At 35.1% G+C, this 22246-nt stretch overlaps 1 protein-coding gene across 3 annotated transcripts; it reads left to right on the top strand.

Moving 5' to 3' along the window:
- The first annotated feature begins 168 nt into the window (after positions 1 to 168).
- Positions 169 to 21493, top strand: LOC100373228 (guanylate kinase-like). 3 transcript variants are annotated; one of them, XM_002737634.3, is made up of 7 exons: positions 169 to 282; positions 17923 to 18060; positions 18686 to 18727; positions 19124 to 19220; positions 19664 to 19802; positions 19983 to 20067; positions 21171 to 21493. In XM_002737634.3, the coding sequence occupies exons 1-7, from the start codon at positions 252 to 254 to the stop codon at positions 21293 to 21295; spliced, it is 657 nt and encodes a 218-aa protein (XP_002737680.1). In that variant the 5' UTR covers positions 169 to 251; the 3' UTR covers positions 21296 to 21493. The 3 variants fall into 3 exon arrangements, with proteins under 3 accessions (XP_002737680.1, XP_085351679.1, XP_002737679.1); XM_085495553.1 differs by lacking the exon at positions 169 to 282 and adding an exon at positions 333 to 458; XM_002737633.4 differs by lacking the exon at positions 169 to 282 and adding an exon at positions 14590 to 14666.
- Positions 21494 to 22246: the final 753 nt, after the last annotated feature.

Genomic DNA, 22246 nt, shown 5'->3' with positions numbered 1-22246 from the left:
ACCAAGCTTTATGTGTTATCTACAATCTGTGTCCAATTTTAAACAATATTTCTGAAAAATATTAAAATAATGATTGACTGGCAAATAGTAAAATACACAAAATAGCAGTTTATCGGTTCAAAATTTTACGACATGTCGTCAAACAACAAAGTTTGCGTACATAATAGTATGACGTCAGTGATTTTTTACATATATTGCGGTATACCCAAGCGTGTCTATGGCGTTTGCCAAGGCAACTCAACTCATGTTTTATGTTTCTCTTTAGGACCTTCGTTACGAAGGGTAAGTACCATTTGCTGGTCATTACATGTCACGATCGAGTGCGTTGAGCTCACGATATCTGCCTTTCCAAAACTACAGATCACCTAAACGGAAAACGACAGCAGTCCACGTGTGATTATCTGAATCAGATTATTCCAAAACAATAACACCGGCATTGCTTTGTTTTAAAAAATCAGGTCAGTTAAGGTTGATTTAATTGTGTTGTGTAGCCCCAGTGCGCAGGACACTCTAGTATTAATGGCGTTACGGAAAATATCATATATCTCGGAGATTGACAGCATAATGGATCACGTACACGTACTTCAATGATTCGTCATTGGCCTCGACGACTATAGAAGCAACAGTAGCTTTGGTCTGTAGTGGAATTTTCTGGACACTGGTTAAAATTTATTAGACAAAGCTCCACGAACTACAGTATGTCATGCAATCGGTTGAATGTTCAAGTTACTTTGTATTTTATTATACAACAGCTACGTAAATTGGAACGATATAATGACTCACAGTAATAGGTGATTTTCCGTACAACTGCGAGATCTCGCGAGATGCATGAAAGACGCGCGTCAAACGTCTGCCGCAAAAATTGAACGATTTGATTTTGAACTCGAATTTCTTTATTTCTTAGCTCACATCGACCGGCCGATCTTTGACAGAGGAATATTGCATTCGAATATCCTCTTTTAATCGAAATTGTCTATCATCAAATGTGTACAGCACATTATTGACATGGAAATGTCCCCAAAATACTTTAGCGTTTGTCGAATCTCACGCGATGTTTGACGCCACTACGACGCTATGACCTTTGTTTGTTCTGTTTTTATGTTCGATTTCACGCATAACGCGTGATTCTCGCAGTGAACGGAAAATGGTCTATTCATAAGTGATTTTAGTGATACATGTATATCCCTTTCGATAATATATTCACCCAACCTAATGACCTACTTGTCTCATCTTTGATCAGATTGTTGAAAAGCAACATTGCTAATTTTCTAAACACTTTTGTGAGCTAAATTGAAGCTACATTATGGTACCCTGTCTGCTACTTGTGTGTAATTGTATTTAATTTAATTTAATCTAAATTAATTTAACAATGCTGTCTTAGGGACAGAAATCAGTATATCTATCTTGGCCCTGGTCAACATTTCTATAATATTCTCAATATATATACATGTATACATAAACTGGGAATGAATATTAATTAACAAGAAATGATAAATGTAAATTTCTTTGATTGGTAGTTTATTGAGATATTAATAATATTAGTGTTGTGAGTGCCGCGTTCAATTTCTCGCATAATGGCATGTTCCATTGCCTGCCAGAACACTCATCGCCCAGTCAATCTTTCCTGGGATCTTCTACTTAGTTTCACCTCCACATCGTCACCATATACCAGTTTTAAATATCCTTCTGATCTTAGACGAAATTCGATAAACTCTTGTGTACGTACCAATGTCTAACCGATGCAACAAAAATGTTGCACAATCTCTTAAACCGTTGCCTTCGCTAGTCAAACTTCCTTGGCGAGCATTCGCAAGAGGCGAATAATCTCCATCTCTAGACGCGCTTTGACATAATAACAATAATTGTTCAAAATCAGAAACTGCATTCAAAACTGTTTTCATGAGGATAATTTGTGTAATTTCATTATAAGTTTATATTTCTCGAAAGGTTCAAGATAGAATTCATTAAATGAACGTGCATATGTATGCATGAAATAATAAATTGCCCGATATCAACAATGACATGATTGTTTGATGAAAGTTTGACTGGACACTTACATGTTGTAATAGTTGAACACATCTGAAATTCTGGTCTGTTGTTTTGATTAACTGTTGCATAGGCAGGTATGTAACTTTATTGCGTCTACATGTATAACAGTCACTAGATTGTCTAAGAAAGTGCCTGGGGTGTTGCAAAGTTCCTTGGTAATTGCCTACCAGGTGTGGGAGTTACATTGTAGGAGTATGTAAATATCTTGCCTCCCGCTGTAATATCAACATTGTAGATGCATATTGTAGCTACAAAATCTATATAAACCAATATTTATACTCTTGGTTAATGTCACATACATAGTTTCATGTCTAATATCTAGAAGTGCATCTACTAAAATTGTCATAAAAAAATACATGTATACAGTATGTGCAAAAGTTGTGTATGGTTGTACAGTGTATGAAATGGCATTCTAGGTGCTGGTCTCTGTACATATGGGTAATGTACGGCTCCTGATTGGCTGGCTTTTTTTAAGTAGTGTCCTTTGATGTTTCCTGGGTCAATTAGCTGAAAACAATATTTAATGTGAATGAAAAAGCAGCCAACCAACAGTATTGCAGTATAACTCACTGTTTTGTTAACAAAGTAGCAATATTGATATTAGCTTGTATCTACAAACTGTTAACTTTTTAGCTATTGATATTAGCTTGTATCTACAAACTGTTAACTTTTTAGCTATTGATATTAGCTTGTATCTACAAACTGTTAACTTTTTAGCTATTGATATTAGCTTGTATCTACAAACTGTTAACTTTTTAGCTATTGATATTAGCTTGTATCTACAAACTGTTAACTTTTTAGCTATTTTGTTGCAGTCTGAAAACAAGGACTCATGGATTGACCTCTGTGGGCCTTGTGTTCGTCCGACTCTATATCTTAGCATGCCTGGACCAATTAAATTCAAACTTCACAAATACATCATACATAATATTATACCGTATTTATCCGGGTAAGCGCCCAGGGTCCTGAACATGGAAAAATGAGAAACATTAGGGGTGGACCTACATTGTATGCCCGGACATCACCTGCCAAAAAAACAAAAATTGACAACACGCAGATCAAACTACAGCAGGGAATAGAATAGCAAATGAAAACGTGCAAAAGAAATAAATGAGCAATATGCAACATTAGAAGTAAAACAAAACTAATGTATTGCTTATAATGTAACAAATAAAGCAGAAATAATAAAAATTGACAGTGAAGAATCATTCGAATTAGGATTTCCCCGCCGTCAAACATGCCAATATGTGTGAGCTCAAAATGAACTAAAATGTCATGGCTTAAACTGCGTAAAATTATTTTCGGTGTTGACAAATTATGGATCAACTATCATACCAGATCAATAATTTACACAGTAAAAATAAAGAAAGTTCATAGTTTTTTGAAAAAAACTTCTCAGATCTTTATTTGTCCGTTCTTTGCCATCTTCGTCAAACTCAAAACCCTCAAAGTCTAAGTTGGCATCACTGTGGCCATCAAACAAAATCCTTACAGTTTTGCCCTGAAGTTCGTCAATCTTGTCGCACACAATTTGGACTTTGCACTTATATATATTTATGTCTAATCACAATAAAGAGACATAAAAAATAGGGGCGTTCTGCTACGCTGGCACATGATGCTTTTGTTTAAAGTCTGTCAATCATCTTTGACTTTTAAACATCTGCTTTACTGATTGGCTAAGAATGACATCACTACTAGTATTTCATCATAGAGGTCAATTCAACATTGCATTCTTATCAGACTAGACGCAAGATTCAGTGGGTTGAATGTCTCACTATATGGATATCACAGTGAGCTTGAAAATAGGAAATTTTTTTTTTCTCCAATGTCAAAGAATAATTTTCATGACAGAAATACAATAGCGGTGATGAAAGATGGTAGTCTTTGGTGTGGCGTGATTTCAACCACTCTCCCAGGTATGGGTTGCTACAATATTGCAACATTGGTTTTAATGACGCTAAATCTGAACTAGTGCGACACTTGTTTCGAGGCTTTCCATATACTGTAAGATTTGCTTGAATCATTTTTAGGGAAGCACAATTCAAACAGCTCTTTTCAAAAAGACAAAAAGAGAACTACAGTTTCTGCTTTAATATACATTGCTGTAGACTTGCTTACTGTTATGATTTTGGTGAAAAATCTTGAAAATTGAATGTAAATTACGTGAACAGAAGTGAACACTCTTCCTTTTAAACAGAACACGTAATTACCTATTTTGCTTTCACAGCTATTTCACGTTCACCCCTCGTTTTATGCAATCGACAATTATTTTTCAAGAATTTTTATCAGAATCCCAACAGACTGCAAGGAAGTTAACTTTAATTACAACGAACAAAAGTAGGTTTGTGTTATTACCATAGTCCCCGTTCGAACTGTAGTGTAGAAAATAACAGTTTTGACTGTCAAAATATCTATTAGTGTAATATTATACATATGCACATCAATTTGTTTCATGATCGGATTCAAGCCAAAAAATAATGAAAACCAAGTATTTCTGGAATTTCTTGGCTGTTTACAGATGGATTTTGTTCAAACTTGGGACATACCGTTTAAAACTTGATTAATTCGCGGTCTCTATTAGTTCGCGCACCCATTTTATTTTCGAACGCTAATTTTTAAATGTATCCTTTTAATTCGCGGCGTTCAAAAACATGTTTGAAATTGTATCCTATTAATTCGCACGCCAGAATAAAGTGGATAACTCAGAATGTATTGCATGAACATTAAAAATATACATACACACATGTACATGTATAATGTTATGTTATCAGTATTTGGTGTCGCGCAATCGCAGATGATCTTCGTCATCACCGCCTTTCAGTTAGCAAGCAGTTTAGGTTCGGTAAAGATTTGACGTGAAAAAAATCATTCCCCCACGACACTACAGATGTTGGGCAAGATTATTACTTAGTCGATAAATATCCATCAGTCAGCACATCGATTACAAATTTCCATGATGGAAAGCTTGGTACATGGCTTTTTCGTTGCTGGTCCACAGGGTTGCATCCCGGGGTTACATCGACCATGTGTCCGCCATTACTCTATTGCGTCATTTAAGTGAACCGCCCTATGGTGCGTAAATTGACATTTTTGATTGGTCGGGTGATTGACCTCGTGTCACATTTCATTATACCAGATTCGGTAAAAAACACAGAGTTAAGCGGTCATGTACCTTCTATAAATCTAACCTTGCACACATAATCTTGTACTGACGTGTTTTTTGTCCAAGAATGACGTTCCCTTTCATTTAACCCCCAGTTAACTCTTCGCGTCCATGGTATTTGTGAGAGTTGAAAGATTCTTTGAACAAATGAACTATATTGATTTGTGTCAAGCTGGGTGGCCCGAATTAAAATATCAGTGCATGAACTCTGGATGTCATTGCCCAACGCCGCACGCAATTCAAACACGTGGTTATTAGAGTTCAGTCGAAATGTAGGTGAATAATGCGGTCAAACTTCGGTCAACACACACTTGATGTCAGCATCGCCGCGCAACAAGTTTCGCTAAAGTACTTGAAGTTTCCATCATGATGTCGCTGATCACTCAGTTGTCGCAGCGTGTGTTGCACAGGGGCTTGACGATCTATTCGTCTCAATGCGTGGACGTCTATGGGGCCGTGCGACTGTGTCCCGGTACAGGACCTTACCCTTGCTCAAAATAATATGACAGAACCCCACACCCTCCCCGTGGCTTTCGTTGCGTATGGAAGTTATTTTCACGAGTGATGCGGTGTATCCTGCGGTCGTACTTTCACGAGCGAAGCGAGTGAAAGTACAGCAGAATACACCGCATCTCGAGTGTATTCTCGAGTGTTATTATTACATATGTTCCATACTTGATTATTTCGTATTAAAGAAAGAACGTACAAACCGGGATGGAATTTAGGTCGGGGAACCCCATTGCCCATTAATATGTTCCAATATAAGTGTTACGCCCTAGCAGCGCGTGTCAGTGTAGAACGCGCCCGGAGAACGCGTGTCACTGTTTGTTTGAAATTAAAATAATCAGACGTCTAATCTGAGTCACTGTCCGAATAAATAACTCGTTGACGTTTAGTTGGGACCACGGCAGAACCAGAACTTGAACTGGACGACTATGATACTCAGTTTATGTTGAAGTTAAAAGTTCCGCCACAGAATTGTGCATTGGCAAACATGCCGTGCAACTGCGGTACTCCACAGACGGGATGACTTTCGTCGACAGCGGTTGTCGCTTAGCTGCACCACAGTCCTTCGTTGAGGGACTGTGGCTGCATGCTACACCTTCGTGTGTGATGTTGCTTGCTGGTCGTGGATTGACTGAGTCTTGATTACCGGTTAAAATGTTGCTCTTTTGGCGTTGGTAATTTTTATTTGGAATTGAGTAACGCCGCAACGTCGCCAGCAGAAACCGGTATCTCGATGCTGATGGTTGCAGCTGCATAGTAATCGCTGATTTTACTGCTGGTGGATCTTCTGAGAGCCCTTCAAGGTTTATAAAACTCAGTTTCCAGGTGATCAACATACATTAAGTTCTCCCAATCGTAGTATTCCATGTGATATACACCTGACATGCCAAAAATGTTGTTGAACGATTTGAACTGGATAAAAATAGCAGACGAAAATGTGTTTACAAAATAAAAATAGTTCGGTAGCCAATGAAAATACCATGTTCATTTGCATATCGACCGTGAAAATACCGAAAACATTATTGCATGGGTGATATGCAAATTAGTTTGGGCCAAAATAAGTGACTGCCTAAAAGTACCATTACTGTTGTTCAAATTTCATGTCACTCGGCAAGTATATTCATGTACCCCAAGGGGAAAATATCGTACTTCTAAATATTGTTTATTCCGAAAAACTGTACTCCTGAAGGGACTACTTTGTTTGCTCTCTGACCTCATTTGCATATGGGTTGTGGAAATACCGATTTTGATTTCAGGGACGAATCAAAATAAACTGCAGTACATATGTAATAATAGAAATTATGGAATTAAAACAGTTTAGTAATGTAAAGCAAGCATATGTTATTATATTTAATCATCACGCTCTGAAACCACAAAAATCACTAATACTTGTTTCCGGCCGATCAGCTTGCACTATATATAAGTCTTATGTGATTTTTGTAGTTTCGCAGCGTGATGATTAAATTTAATAACATATGCTTGCTTTACATTACTAAACTGTTTTAATTCCATAATTTCTATTATTTTGAGCAAGGGTAAGGTCCTTACCGGGACATAGTCGCACGGCCCCATAGACGTACACGCATTGAGACGAATAGATCGTCAAGCCCTTGTGGTGTGTTGTCATGTCCATGATGCACCCCGTTTCGACTTTGGCCTGCTTTTCCTTCTTGTTCACGTAAAATGCGACCTCTCACCAATGTATTAAAACACTTTGAATTTATACTTTGCATGATTATATTTGGTCAACGCGAAACATGATTTTTTCTAAACATTTTCTGAGACCGATTTTATCAACGCAGAGTTATTTTTCCAGACAAGATGGGCTTCGTAATATCTGCCATATCATCGCCCGGGTGATGCCTAGAAAAATATAAAAAGGCAGTGCAGCCAGCTGGCTACTTTGTAACTACGTGTTCATTGTTTGTTTGTGTACAGAGTGACCTTTGCCATTTTTCACTGTTTCATTTCAAGTGTAACATGGTGCGTGGTCCTTGACGCAGTGCGTGTTCTCTGTCCGACTATACGCCATGAATGTCGCTAGCCATGAGTCTCAGAGGTACTAAAAAAACGTCCCGTAATCGTGTTCATTGGAAAACAAAACAAATCACTAATAAATTTATGAAAACAGTTCCTTTTCGAATCAATCTAAAAGTACTTGTTTAATTCGCGCACCAAAAACCAATAATTTATGTTTTGACGCTATTAATTCGTGCACTTGAAAAAATAATTATTTTTACTGCCGCGAATTAATCGAGTTTTTACGGTACATTGGAAATTATGGAACCTTAATGCACGTCATTTTATTTTTCTGATTGAATTCAAAATGGCCGACTGGTGCCCATTTTGTTTTAATGAAGGCGGTTCCAGGGCTATATCTCTGACATGCTTTGACTGATTATGTTCAAATTTTATATATTCATTATACATCATGTTATAGATATACAGATATATTGGTTTGAAAATCCGATTGTTTTTATGAGTTTATTCATTTAATTTGTTATCTTAGTATAGAAAAAGATACCATCATAAAATTTGGTTTTCTCTCTGTACTAAGAGCACACAGAGACTAATGACTTTCAGGGATTAGGGAATTGAGCCTAAAATTCTAGAATCTCCAGTTAGTCGGAAAAAAAAATGAAACTGAATGCATGGCCTTGGTCTCCCTAAGATTATACAAAATAATTTATATGATAACAAATAATATAATTATAATAATTGATTTCCAGTGTGGAGTGCTATTATAAAAATAAGTTAATCTTTTACATGTACATACAATGTATCCCAAATTTCTTTTTTAATTTCTTGGTGCCATGGTTACAATAGGACATCACTGAGTGTCTTCTTATTGCTATGGTGACAACAGTCTCTTGGGCAGTTATAGTCATTAAATCAGTTCTTTGATCCAATTAATTATTGAGCAATTTCATAGTGGGATATACATGTAACTTATAACTATCTGTAGAGTCCAATTTGTGTTAATTGGATTGTCATTACTAAGACTTAAGGTAGCGAGAAGGGTTTTGTAACGTTCTCGATTAAAACATTCTCTGTCTGTTTTCTCGTTCAGAACAGTAATTTAGCTTATATATTTCAAAAGACTAAGTATAGAGGTACAAGTTCACACAAACTGGACAGTCATTGTTTACATAATGATCATGTGACATCAAAAATGGCGAACCTTGTAAAAATGACTAAGTCCGTGATTGCGAGAGCACACTGCGGAATTTCTGGTGAAATTTACGTCATGCATTGTCCGTAACCAAGTCCATTGAAATGTGTCCCCGGTAATTAAAAGACCTATTATTCTGATTTCTATGCAGGTTTGTTTTTTTGTCCCCAAATAATTTCATACTTGACACCTTTAACAGACTATTATTCTGTGACAAAGCATTTTCTTTAAAAACCTAGACATATTTCGCACCACCATTATCTTTTGAACGATAACTACGAGTTTGAATGTCCTAGTCCGAACGCACTTGATTTGGCAGCAGTCCCAGTGAGTCGTACTCAGTCAAAACTTCAGCTCGAGAAAAACGCGAAAAACAGTTTTGGTTAATAAAACACTGTAGATTTGCTGTATTATTATAAATATACACTAAAAATGGCCAAACATATTAACCACTGATATCATAGAACTCATAAAGAATGTCAGATAATGAATACATTCAAGCTCGAGCGTGAAAAATGAAGAAAACTGCTGGCATTTGAGACCGTACTCCAGGAACGTTCAGGTTTCTATTGTTATGCAAACGAACAACGAGGGATAATCCTCTGACAAACATTACTGTCCCACTGTACACGCTGACAGTTTACAAACAAGCTAATCCTTCAAGTGTCTCAGATAAGAGATCCAATAAAATGGTTTTCATGGTGAAACAAAATGGCAGATGTTTTAAAAAAATTGCTTTTTCAGAGTGCGACACTGAGTAGCAGATTTTTGCCTCGTCTGTCAATGCTTTCTTTCCTTCGCCATTGCGTTAGAAAAAATGGTATTAGTAAAATAGAATATTGACTTGGAAAATAAAACGATTTAAAAAAAAGTTGTGCAAAGTTACCGTACTTATTTCGCACAACCTCCCGCCCGCTTCCGCTTTCCAATCACATTTTGTTCTCGCTTTTCCGACTGCTTGTTGAATTCGACCGGACAATTTCCGCTTTATTTTCGACCGCGCAAACCCGAAAATATCACCGCCCGCTCGCTCGCTCGAGCGCATTTAAAATTCGGACTGATAGAAAAATTTTTGAGGTTCACATTGTCTTATACTGTAGAATATTTTATTTTCGCTTGGAATTTATTTTCGCTATTTTCGCTGAAGGGATGATTCCGTGAAAATAAAATCTAGCGAATATACTTTTTTTCCTATATTTCCTATTAAACTCATCAAAAATCAGTGAAAATATATTCCATACAAAACGCCCAAAAAGCCTTTTCAGCGAAAATTAATTCCAGCGAAAATAAAGTATTCCGCAGTAATTGTCTTTCTGTTTTTTATGAATGTTGAACAGCTGACAAAAGTTCAAATACTTTTTGTTTTAACTATCTATAATTATATGCACGATTTGGCTTGGACTGAATATTTTATTTTAAACAATATTCTGACGTGAAATACAAAATGTATTTCAACACAAGTACGACATGGTTGTCTGGGATTTCTTTCCTGGTTGTCGAGTCTTCGCGATGTGTTTTGTATAATTATTGTTGTTTTCCCCCGAGGCAAAGACAAGCTGAAGGACCATGAAGCTAAATGGCAGTTCCATGCATGGGCTGAGTGAAAGGAAATATTTCTAAGCTTAAAATAAAACTTAATATTACACCTCTTTGTGTATTTGTTAGTTTTACATATGTTTTTCATGACAGTATGTCTGTAAATATCTGAAAAATCTCGTCTTTCGTTGATAATTTCGATTGTCTGGAATGTCTGTCGACCGTGTCCCAATAATTTGTTTTGAATGTCGATCCTAGTTGGTTTCTTTATACTGAGTTTAGGAAGGGTGTCAATCAACACAATCAGCCGAGACAGGACAAACATTGACCCTAATCATTTATGGGGACCATGTCCGTAATGTGTGGACTGAAACCCCAAATAATTAAACAAGTATTATTATTATAATATATATTTTATTTAACATCACAAAACTACAACAGAGCTAGAGTTGTTCGCGGTGAAACAGCCGCATTGAAGACTATGCAACTTCAACTAGCCATTTCTTACCTTGAAAAAAAAAAAAAATAAAAATTCGACGAAGAGCATCGGGAAAAATATTAATAATAATTCTTATCAATCGCTTGCTTTATTTTATTTGAATCCATGAAATTCACGAGTTTTTTTACATTTGCTGGCAACTTCCGCTCTAAAAAAGATTGAAAATGTGGGTATGGTTCTTTTGCGAGTTCCTGTAGATAATACGGACAAATATTGTTCTGTGACCAAGGTCGTGCTCCGATCATGTCACTTTCAGCCAATCAATGATGTTGTAACAAAGCATTTTTGACACTGAGATACATTAGAGTCCACGACGAATCAGTTTTCTCTGCAAGTTGGGAAATAAAGTAAACCAGAGTAGGGTCGATGATTTTCAGCCCTGAAGGACTTACGTTTCGAATTGTTCATCGACTGGCCACCAAATATTTATGGCTATAACTAAATTTGACACGTTTTTTTAAAGCCCAATAAATTATTCATACATGTCAAGCTCTGTTCGATTTGCTCAGGGCATAAAATATTTTTTTGTGGGAACACTTTCACGGTATACGGTATAGACTGAACTCATTCAATGATCGTGACTTATTTTTGAAAATTGAATGTCAAATTTTACCGGCCGACGTGGATTTGGTATCGTTATTTTTGGAATTAATCATTAACATTTCCTCGTTTCTCTGCTCTGTCAAAATGACTTACCTATGCTTTTTTCTCGTAACTGTCTCATTAAAATAATAACAAATATTACATTTAGAACAAGCATCCAAAACACGTAACAAGAGGTTCCAGTTCAGTTGCTTTCACAATACAAGTGTCATACAACTATTAGATTTGAAGTGTCGTTCAGAATTTAATAATAGTTATTACTAGTTGTATGTTCACACTTTACTATCAAAACCACCATTTCGATCACTCATGTGCCAGTGATCAGTGTTTGGGCGAGCGGTCGGTGTTTCAATGAGCGAGCGAGCGAAAAAAAACGCGATTAAAATGCGGTCAGTTTCTGGTCAGACAAGACCGCATGGTCTGAAATTAAGTGATAAGCGATCGATGTAAAAGCGGAAGGTTGGGCGAAATGAGTACTGTATGCCCGGACTGTATGACCATGTTTCTTTGACGAAGTCTCGACTGACAATAATGCTGGCAATGGACGTTAGATAAACACGCATTGTTTGCGACGGGCAGCTAATCACCCGTTATATCAGAATTGTCAACAACAGAGTATACAGATAAGATGTTATCATTTAATCCCTTCCAAAGATAAACATTATGCAAATATCCATGAAACGGCAGTTGTAGTCTTTTCTGCTAGCGTTTTAAAACACTAATTTAAGCAACGCTATTTCACAATTTTGATCTTTTGTAAACCTTGGATGATGTATCAAGGTCTAAAGTAACCGTTTTATCAATTTTTGAAAAATTAAGAAAAAAGTGAAATTTTCCCTTCATGCTACCTTTAAAGGCTTCAAGGATGAATACATTGTACACTCTGTACTTCTATGAAATGATTTTTCGGATTGGCGAATTTACGGCAGAATCCGGTAATAGAGTAAATATGGTATGACTTATTTTAACCATACAAACATCTCCTCCAATTAATTATTGAGAAATTTCATAGTGGAATATAATTATCTGTAGAGTCTAATTTGTGTATTCCATGAATACATTGTACATTCAGTACTTCTATGAAATGAACACACTTGTGTAATTAGTGTAAACACATGTCCAACTAATATAGCATTATGGTACGACTTATTTTAACCATACAAACATCTCTGTAATTTACATAAGTGCATGCACTACTACCGAATTCAGCCGTAAATTCGCTCGGGCCGTTAAATCGCAGTTTGAGTTTAAAAAAAAAAAAATGGGACCAAGAAATTGCAATTTTCTGGCAGTTCTAAGGTGTTATTTTAATCTTTTTTGATGCCTAAAATTGTCACCGTAGTCATTGACGCCTATTCAAGAGTACGAATACTATGATGTTTATTGCAACTAGCATGAATGAGTCAGTAAGCTTCGTTTTGACAATGAGCTGTTATCACTGTAAAACAATGTTAAATTATTCTTCAAATGCTCAGTTTATCTTTTGAAAACAAATAATATTTATAATCATGCCGCTTTCTCATCAAAATCCAATCCAAAAGATTGTGCTACAACATCGGCAAATCTCTTCCATGCTGTGTTCAATAACATTAACATATTTAAATGAGCTATGGTAATTTGAACACGTTGGCATCATCCATCGTTTTCATTGGTTAATGAGCGATTTGACCTGTTGGGTCAAAGAACACAGTTCCAGGGCAAAACATGGTTGATATTCATTTCTACAACATCAAGTGTTTAAAATGCGACCACAATCATTCACTTACGATGAAATAAGTTGAAATTTATTAGCATTTCATAACAATTCAATGAATTTATTTTCTGCATGCTATTACAATCATTACTAGGTAATAATCAACAATTGTGAAACGCAGCATGACTGGATTGCACAACCACGATCATTTGCTACTAAGCAATGTAATTGTGTTTTTTTTTATTTGAAACTTCTTTTAGAATATACTTTCAGTACTAATAAAATGAAAAAAATAATTGTATTTGGCGCACAAGGTTCGTTAATGGGATTTTTTTGGAGAAAGATGCGCTGGGTGACATTGTAATAAATTTGTAGGCAGTCTATTTTATAATCCAGCAAGAAAAAAATGTATCAAATTTTAGATTAGCTTCTGCAATACTTTATTTCGTTTTTGGTGGTTCAGCTGCTGGCGTTGAAAGTCGGCGAAGGTGGATTTTTCAATTTCATAATTTTGTTAATTTTTTTTGTAATTTACATAAATGCATGCACTACTAATAGAGTAAATATGGTATATAATACTATAAACTGCAAACTAATCAGATTTGCAGTTGCATTTATCATTGTATTAAAACCAATTCCATCATGTAATAAAATGATTCTATACTTGTACAGCATGTAGTATTTCGGTTAATCAGATTAGGACCATCTCTTGGATATACCAGCATTCTCGCAAATCAAAAGATGCAGAAACATAAATAGCTTTTCCATCTATTGTATTGAACACAAATTAATAATTGATGAGTTATCTTTTCAAAGGTATTCACTAAGATTTGAGTTGTTATAAAATATCAATAGGTTGTATAGAGCTATTTGTAGTGATTGTTAATAACATGTCTGTACATAGAGGTCTATTATATTTGATCATCCCTTCTAAGCCTAATTCTCAGGATTACAACTGAATCCTAATCCTTACAAAGGCTTATATTTTTTTCACTTTAGTGACATTAAAAGCAAGTTTATCATTGTATTAGTGACCTAATTTGTTGGTACATGTATCAATTGACTGTGCAGACATAGTGTGAAAAAGTAAAAAAAATATATCTACTTTTATAAAATTTTTAGTTCATAGAGAACTCACTAAAATCTGAACTGCATTTTTCTGAAGACTTTACATTATATGCAGAATGATTACAAGTTTGAATATTTCATCAGTGATTTGACAATCAAATTAAACTTGATGGGGAATACATTTGCCCACCCCTATAATTAATAGAATAACCCATATTGAGCATTAACATATACGTCACATTAGCATAGTATTATATATGCAAGAGCTACATTTTTGTACCAGTCTATATTACCAAATCCAATCACTGCTGTCACTCTATTTGAGATCTATACCTCTATAGATTCAGTCTCTGCTCTCTGCTTCTCTCAGCAAATTGTAAGTATTGTACATACATGTATGTCTAAATCCAGTTAGTGTATTTGCTCTACTAGTACCGGTAGCCCATGTGCTCACTTTATTTTTTTGAAATGTTCCTATTTTTGAAAAAAGTTGTATTTTAATGAGACAATATATATTGAATGTAATGTTAGGTTTATATGAAATTCTATTGGAGATGTGCTTCTAATAGAACAAATATACCGGTAGATTTATGATAGTTCTCAGTTGTTAATATAATACAAGTACATTTTGTATCGTTTCATGTCCTGTTATGCACATTTCCTGCCATGTATCAAACCTACATGTACTGTGTGAAACAAGAATCCATAACACATAACCATTATATTTATCATACATGTATGTATGGGTATTAGAGTGAGAATAATTATACACATCAATTATTGACGAAAAACTCATAAAAGAAATTCTAACATCAGGAAATTACTGAAATTAAGGCTACTAATCCACGTGTACATACAGATTGTTGTTTGTACTTTCTTAATTTCTAATATTCAACCCAAGAAATATCAGATAAATTTAGGATTCGTGTATACATGTATATTGGTGAAACGTGTAATCACAGCTGGTGTTGCAGGATTACTCTCCCACAGCTGACACATTATATGTAAATTTACGTCCAGTTATTATTTCAAATCATGAGAAAACTGTTGAAGTCTAACCTATTATATGATGTAAACAGTATGCAAAAGTATTTTTGTGGTGTTTTTTGCCAAAATGCTATTTATATGACAACTGCTGCTGTGTTGGCTATTACATATTATGTGAATTACCTGTTATGGTCACAACACGGGTAAAACATCTGATTGATCTGTATTTCAGACATTATCTGAAAGTTACTAAGCTGCTATAGCAACATATACATCATCTGACAGTGTAGGTACATGTACATGTAAAGGCAAATATCTAAACCTTACCAATGTTTGTCTAAGAGATTACAGCCATGCATAAGTAATCCCATAAGCAAACATTGGTACCAATGGCAAAATCATTTGCTATGTTCACACGGCAGCATTCTATAGGAGCCGAACTACTGCTCCTCCCACGGATTAACAGAAGATTATCTACAATGCGTTCATACGGTCGGGAGCCGAACGAGAGTCGAGATCTGGCAGAGTTAGATTCAGTTTGATCAGAGCCATGCAGAACAGTGCCCTTGAACAATTAGTGACTGAAAACGATTTTAGTGTTGTGCTTGTGTTTTTTTCTTTACATGGCATGATGCTGTTGAGCTAGGAGAAAAAGGAGCCTGACCATGGAGGTAAAAAGACAATGACTGGTATTTTAAATTTGGTACTAGTATCTCGAATAAACAGGAAACACGGCAGCTAAAATACGTTTAATACAGCCTATTCGCTCAAGTTATTGTCATGCAAAATTACCATTTTGTATCTATTAAAACTCCTAGGAAGAATCACAGATTCTCTCTATCTATCATAGACGGACTATGGAAGAATCTAAACCTACCAGGAACACGTCACCGTACCGCGATCGCTTCTACGATTTTTATCTTTAGTGTCTTTAAACAGTTTCCGTTCAGTCGTTCTTTCAAGTTTTTGTCGCATAATTTCGTACGCCATTTTTTGTTTCCCATTGAGCTATCAATCTATCGCAATGATTCGTTACTATGCACTAGGACGCGTATCTCTTATTCAAGCGGGAAATTGCGTGAAATTATGAAAGATGTTGTCTCCGCCATAATTGAAATGAGAGGTTACTCGAAGAAGACGATTGAGGGCGTGATTTCGGCTCCGATAGTTGGGCCCCGATGCGTTTACACGTTCGGAGCCATGCCGGGACTCAACCCTATCGGAGTTCAACCCTGAGGGTTTAGTGGAGCCGAACTTGGCTCGAGCCGAACGCGTTCACACGGCCATTTTTGCTGGCTCGAACCGGCTCGAGCCTTTGGACTCCGATAAAATGCTGCCGTGTGAACGTAGCAATCGCTATGTTCACGTGGCAGCATTCTATCGGAACCATACTACTACTACTCCCACTGATTAACAGGAGATTAATTTCAATGCGTTTACATGGTCGGGCCGAACGAAAGCCGAGATCTGCCAAAGTTTAATTCAGTTTGATTCGAGCCGAACGAAATATTTAGTATGAAAACAACATGACTGAAAATGATTTTGCAGTTGTACTTGTTTTTTTTTCTTCTTTACATGGCATGGTTGAACTGGGAGAAAAAGGAAACAGTCGTGAGTCTGAGACAATGTACTGGTATTATGATTTAGATATTTTGAATAGAACAGGATACACATCAGCTAAGACATGCTAAATGTGTTATAGCCTATTTCTTACGTTATTGTCATGCGAAATTACCATCTTGTAATTGTTCAACTGATTTGTGTAACAGTTGTCAACCTACACCTAGTAGGAACATGTTGCCATACTGCGTAACTGCTTCTACAAATTTTATTTTAGGTGTCTTTGAAAATTTCCATTGGATCTGTCCTTTCAATTTTTGGCGCATAATTTCGTATGCCATTTTTCTGTTTCCCATTTAGCTATCTATCTATCGTAGTATTTCTTTACTCTGTCAAATAGATATCAGGGCGCCGACCTCATTGTCAAGCCAAAAATTACACGATGTTGTATCTGCCATAATTGAAATTACAGGTTATTTGAAGAAGAAGCGCGTAATTGCGGCCCAATGGTTGGGCCCTGATGCCTATACACGGTCGGTTCCATGTCATGCAGGCTCAACACTATCAAGGGTTTAATTACACAGCCATTTTTGTTGGCTCAAGCCATAGGGCTCTGCTAAAATGCTGTTGTATAAACGTATACACTGTAACCTGGTTATAATAAACTCTCTGGGTGACAATTAGTTTGTTATAGTGAAGTGTTTACTATAATGAAGTTCATAATAGATTAGGTTTGTTACGAGAGGGAGACATACATGTACAATGTGTTCATTATACATGTATCAAGAAATTTAATATAAAATTGTTCATTATAATAAAGTTACAGTGTACATGTACTGGTATATGTACATGGATAAGAGACTGTTTTTTTGACTTCAAAATTGACACCTTATTTTACCTTTACTGTGGTCATGTGATTATTCATTGTATTGAAATGTGATAATGTTACATTAGTGAAATTACAGTGTAGTACGTGTACTACTTGAGTTTTACATCTGCCAGATTCCTTTTATAAATACAAGATTAACACACAATATTTCAAAGCATATTAGATTAACAGTGACTTGTTATTTTTTTTTTTACAGTCTATGCTTTTAAAATAGCTATGTCTGAGCTAACCCCACGTCCAATTGTCCTCAGTGGTCCATCTGGCACTGGTAAAAGTACACTTATAAAAAAACTCATGAACGAATTTAAAGAATATTTTGGCTTCACAATTAGTCGTAAGTACATTTAAAATATTTTTTTATTTATTTATAGTTAGTTGAGATATTAAAGTACAGTGAATTTCATGAAAGCATGAATGTTTTTCATATAAAATATTTGTAAATGTTTATAATGACAGTTAACTGATCACAACATGTTAACAGAAGCATGGCAGTACATAAGCCAATGATTGAAGCAAACTAGCAAAGACTCATGGGTAATAGATGTTAACAAGTGGCTTCTATAATCAATGAAAGTATTCTTTGGATAATATAAATTCCCATTAAATTAAATTCACTGTAATGTTAACTTTGTACTTTCACATACATGTATGTAATCTTAAAATGGAGACTGACATGTACTGGTACTATTCTTCTTATTTGAATATGTCATTAACCATTTCTTGGTCATTCCATGGTGGATTACTAATGCTAATAGATGGTTTCAAGATTAATGTTAAGTGTGAAAGACACTACACACTACACTGTGTAGCCTGGAATGGACAGTGGTTTATTTCATATAAAATATGTGTAGTTTTAATATTCTCATCTTGTAATATTTACACAATGTGGAAATGTGGTGTTGTTCCAGCTACATTGTATGTCATAGTGTGAACTCAGAATGCTCATGTCTTGTTTGTAGACACAACACGGAAAGCTCGACCTGGAGAGAAGCATGGACAAGGTATGTACACTCACTTTAACAGTGCTAACTTACAGTTGGCTACTGTTTACTGTCATTGATGATACTTGTAAACAATGATTTAATGGGTTTGTTAACCAACAGTAATAATCTATTTAGGATGCAAGGCAGATGCAAGGGACTTTCAGCAAGTTTTCTATCTTAGTTTGTCTATATAGGTGGTCTTGGACCATCAATGTAAGCACCAATTCCTCAGAAAGCAGGTACACTATTCGCTCGATAATCCTGACATCCTACATGTACCAAGAGAATGTCAGTTTGACTTAGTTAACTTTTGCCCCATAACTACTAGATTATGACAGTCTCGGCCAAGAAATAATATTAGCATTAGTTGAGATCATTGCATTCAATTAATTGTGTTGTTATTCTTTTATTCAGATTATTATTTTACAAATCGTGAAGCAATGGAGGAAGCTGTATCTCGTAATGAGTTTATAGAAACTGCAGAATACTCTGGTAACTTATATGGTACAAGGTAATGTACATAATATTACTTTATAGGAAATTTACTTTATTTTACCTTTTCACCGCCACATTGTCTTGCTAAAATTTTTCTGCTCTATGTTACTTATATTCTTCAATATTTCTGAAAATGAACCCCAGTTTGGGAGCCAACAGACAAAAGTTTAGTCAATTTTCACGTTTTACTCAAAAAATTTGACTGTTTTTGTCCCAGTCGTCTGAAAAAAAAGTGCAGACTATAAACATGACTATTTTTTGAATTTGTGGTGAATATGTATGTCAGTACTATTATTATAAGTGTAAGGGACATCATGTACCCAAACATATATTTTGATAATCTTATAACCAAACTTGCAGCAAGTTCTTCTTGTACACCTTTATATTCGCAAAGCATAATAAATATTTGAAGAGTCCCTGAAGATAAAAATAGTTTAACTTTTAATGCTTTATTTTTAGTAAAAAAGCTGTGGAAGACGTGTTAAGCAAACAGAAGATATGTATTTTAGATATTGACATGCAAGGAGTAAAGAATGTCAAACAAACAAACTTGAAACCACGTTACATATTTATTAAGCCACCAAGCATGGAAGCATTGGTACGTTGACCTTCGTCTTTATTGCTCTTTTTCTTCCCTGCACTTGACTTCAGTTCTACTACCTATATTTTGTAAATTTACAAACTAACTCACTAATTGTTTACATGTATGTACTATTGAAAGCCTATTATGGCATATGATTACTGGTTCATGAATTCATATTATGCATTTGTTTCATAGGAAGAAAGATTAAGAGGTCGTGAAACGGAAACAGATGAATCTATACAGAAAAGATTATGTAGTGCAAAAGCGGAGTTAGAATATGGTGAGTAATGTAATCTATTTTTAGAATATGACGAGTACTGTAATCTGTTCAACTTTGCACTGCTAGGAATTGTCACGATTAAAGCATATGCCTTGTTGACACTGAGATAATGCAATAAAACAGAATGGAAAACCAAACCTTTTGACGTACAAGTACATCTAGATATGTCTGAGCAAACTTGACTTGACTAGTGGATGCTATCCTGACATCTGTAAATCACTTTAGTTGGACGAAAACAAGTTTTCATGAGGCAGTGAAAATCACAAAAGGTCCTTATCTCCACAAATTCCATAAAATCTTCATCTCACCTGCAGACTAAATTCAGATGCCCCAGAGATGCATCCTTTAGTGAAATGGATCTTGAATTTCATCTGCCATTTAAATATGTAGTGCACTCTACAGTAATGCCCAATCTCCCAGGCAGAGTTCTATTTCTACAAATATATCTCTGCCACCACGTCATTGATTGGTTGATGCGTCACCATGGCATGTACTACTACCAAAACATTGCCATGCTGGTGTTCGATTTTCGAACCTGGCAAAAGAGTACGTAATTTTTGTAGATTCTGCCTGTTTTCAAAGTGAAAAACTCATTTTTTACTTTCCGTAACACAAAAGGTGTGGCAGTAGAACGATTAATTTATCAATACTATGAAGTGCATTCGTTTGTTTATATTCTTTCTCCCGGCAATTGACAGGACAATTAGTTTGATGAACCGAATAACTTCTTAATAACGGTTATTCCACGTTGGAATTATTTTGTTTCTGAATAATAACTATTTCACCATTTTCAGTGCGTTTCACACAAAAATCATTATCAGGTATGGACAAAATATTTTAAAACTTGTTTATCATTAGGAATAAATCAACATGAGAGTCCTCTAATAAAAAATATGCAAATAGTATTTAATAGTAAATACGCTTCACCACAAAATGGCGGTGTGTGGTGGCAGAGAAACTTTCGGTGTTCTGGCCGCAAGCATCTCTAAAGGAGAATGCCCTATGCCACCTAGAACCTTCATTGCTTTTTGTTGCTTGGCAACTAGTATATTCCATTTATAACATGAAATTGATCTGATTTTACTAAATCTGTTTTGTTGCAGCTTTAACAGGAGCATATGATGTGATGATCATTAATGATGATTTAGAAATTGCTTATGAAGAATTGAAAGGATTTTTAAGTCAAGATATTTCTAATTTACAGAAACAAAAATTTAAAAAACATTGATATTAACAAACTCAGGGAAAACTGTTCATATAAATATCCATTCTTTTTAAGGGTGTTCAATTTCACTTCTATGATATGTGTATTCTCTGCATTGGGTTGTAATGTTGATCTTTGGAATGTCAGTTTTGTATCTCAGTAATCATTTATTATTTGGGGTTTATTTCAAATTATAGCAAATATTTTCAGGAAATGTTCAAATATGCTTGATATATGTGATTCTTCCAGTTTCACAAAATCTTTGTAGTGGAAACCAGAAGCATTCCACATAAAACATTTTATAATCTTGATGCTACTGTATAGTAAAAACTATTAAAATGTGGATGTTAGTTTTATTTTTCAGAAAATATTGTTTTTATCAAAAATTTCCCTTCTCCCCATTATTTCAAAAGATGACAATATTTTTTTTTGAAAGGATCATGCATTACTTTTTTGCTCATAATGTACTAAGTATTAACTGTAATGGATCATGTAATTTTAACAAAAAAGAGCATTTGTGTAAATAATTGAATGTTTCTGTGAAACAGTGTTGACCATCTAACACTTACAGTGTCTGAAATTACCTACAATCTTATGTGGTTTATACTATCAGATATTGGTTGACATTTTATTGTTCAATATCCATATAGGTGATTAGATTCATGTTTTGTTAGTTTAGTGGTGATTTCCATCAACTCCTCACTAATCTTTACATCCATGCTAAAAAAATTCTTAGATAACTGAGAAAACATCTTGGTTTTGTTCTTCATGAAAAGGATATTGGTGATGACAGTTGTCGTGTGATTGACAGCTTTTCTCTAAATTTAACAGATCAAATTTTACAAAATAAATATAACAGACTTTTAATAGGGTATTATGCTGGAAACAAGCTTTACAGGAACCAATAGTACAAATTATAGAGGATTGTGGGTAATTTATATTTCTGTGAGTTCTAGTTAATGGTTATTGGGTGAA

This window comes from Saccoglossus kowalevskii, chromosome 22 (genome assembly GCF_978046115.1).
Source record: "Saccoglossus kowalevskii chromosome 22, keSacKowa6.1, whole genome shotgun sequence".
NCBI classification, from domain to species: domain Eukaryota; kingdom Metazoa; phylum Hemichordata; class Enteropneusta; family Harrimaniidae; genus Saccoglossus; species Saccoglossus kowalevskii.
Note: the sequence above shows the minus strand (reverse complement) of the source record. Positions and strands in the feature narration are given on the sequence as shown.

Bases quoted from the DNA above. Each gene is read 5' to 3' on its own strand.
- LOC100373228 (XM_002737634.3), top strand. From the start codon at position 252: ATGTTTCTCTTTAGGACCTTCGTTACGAAGG. The intron at 19,221-19,663 runs GTAATGTACATA...CTTTATTTTTAG, and splicing joins GGTAACTTATATGGTACAAG to TAAAAAAGCTGTGGAAGACG. The intron at 20,068-21,170 runs GTGAGTAATGTA...GTTTTGTTGCAG, and splicing joins AAAAGCGGAGTTAGAATATG to CTTTAACAGGAGCATATGAT.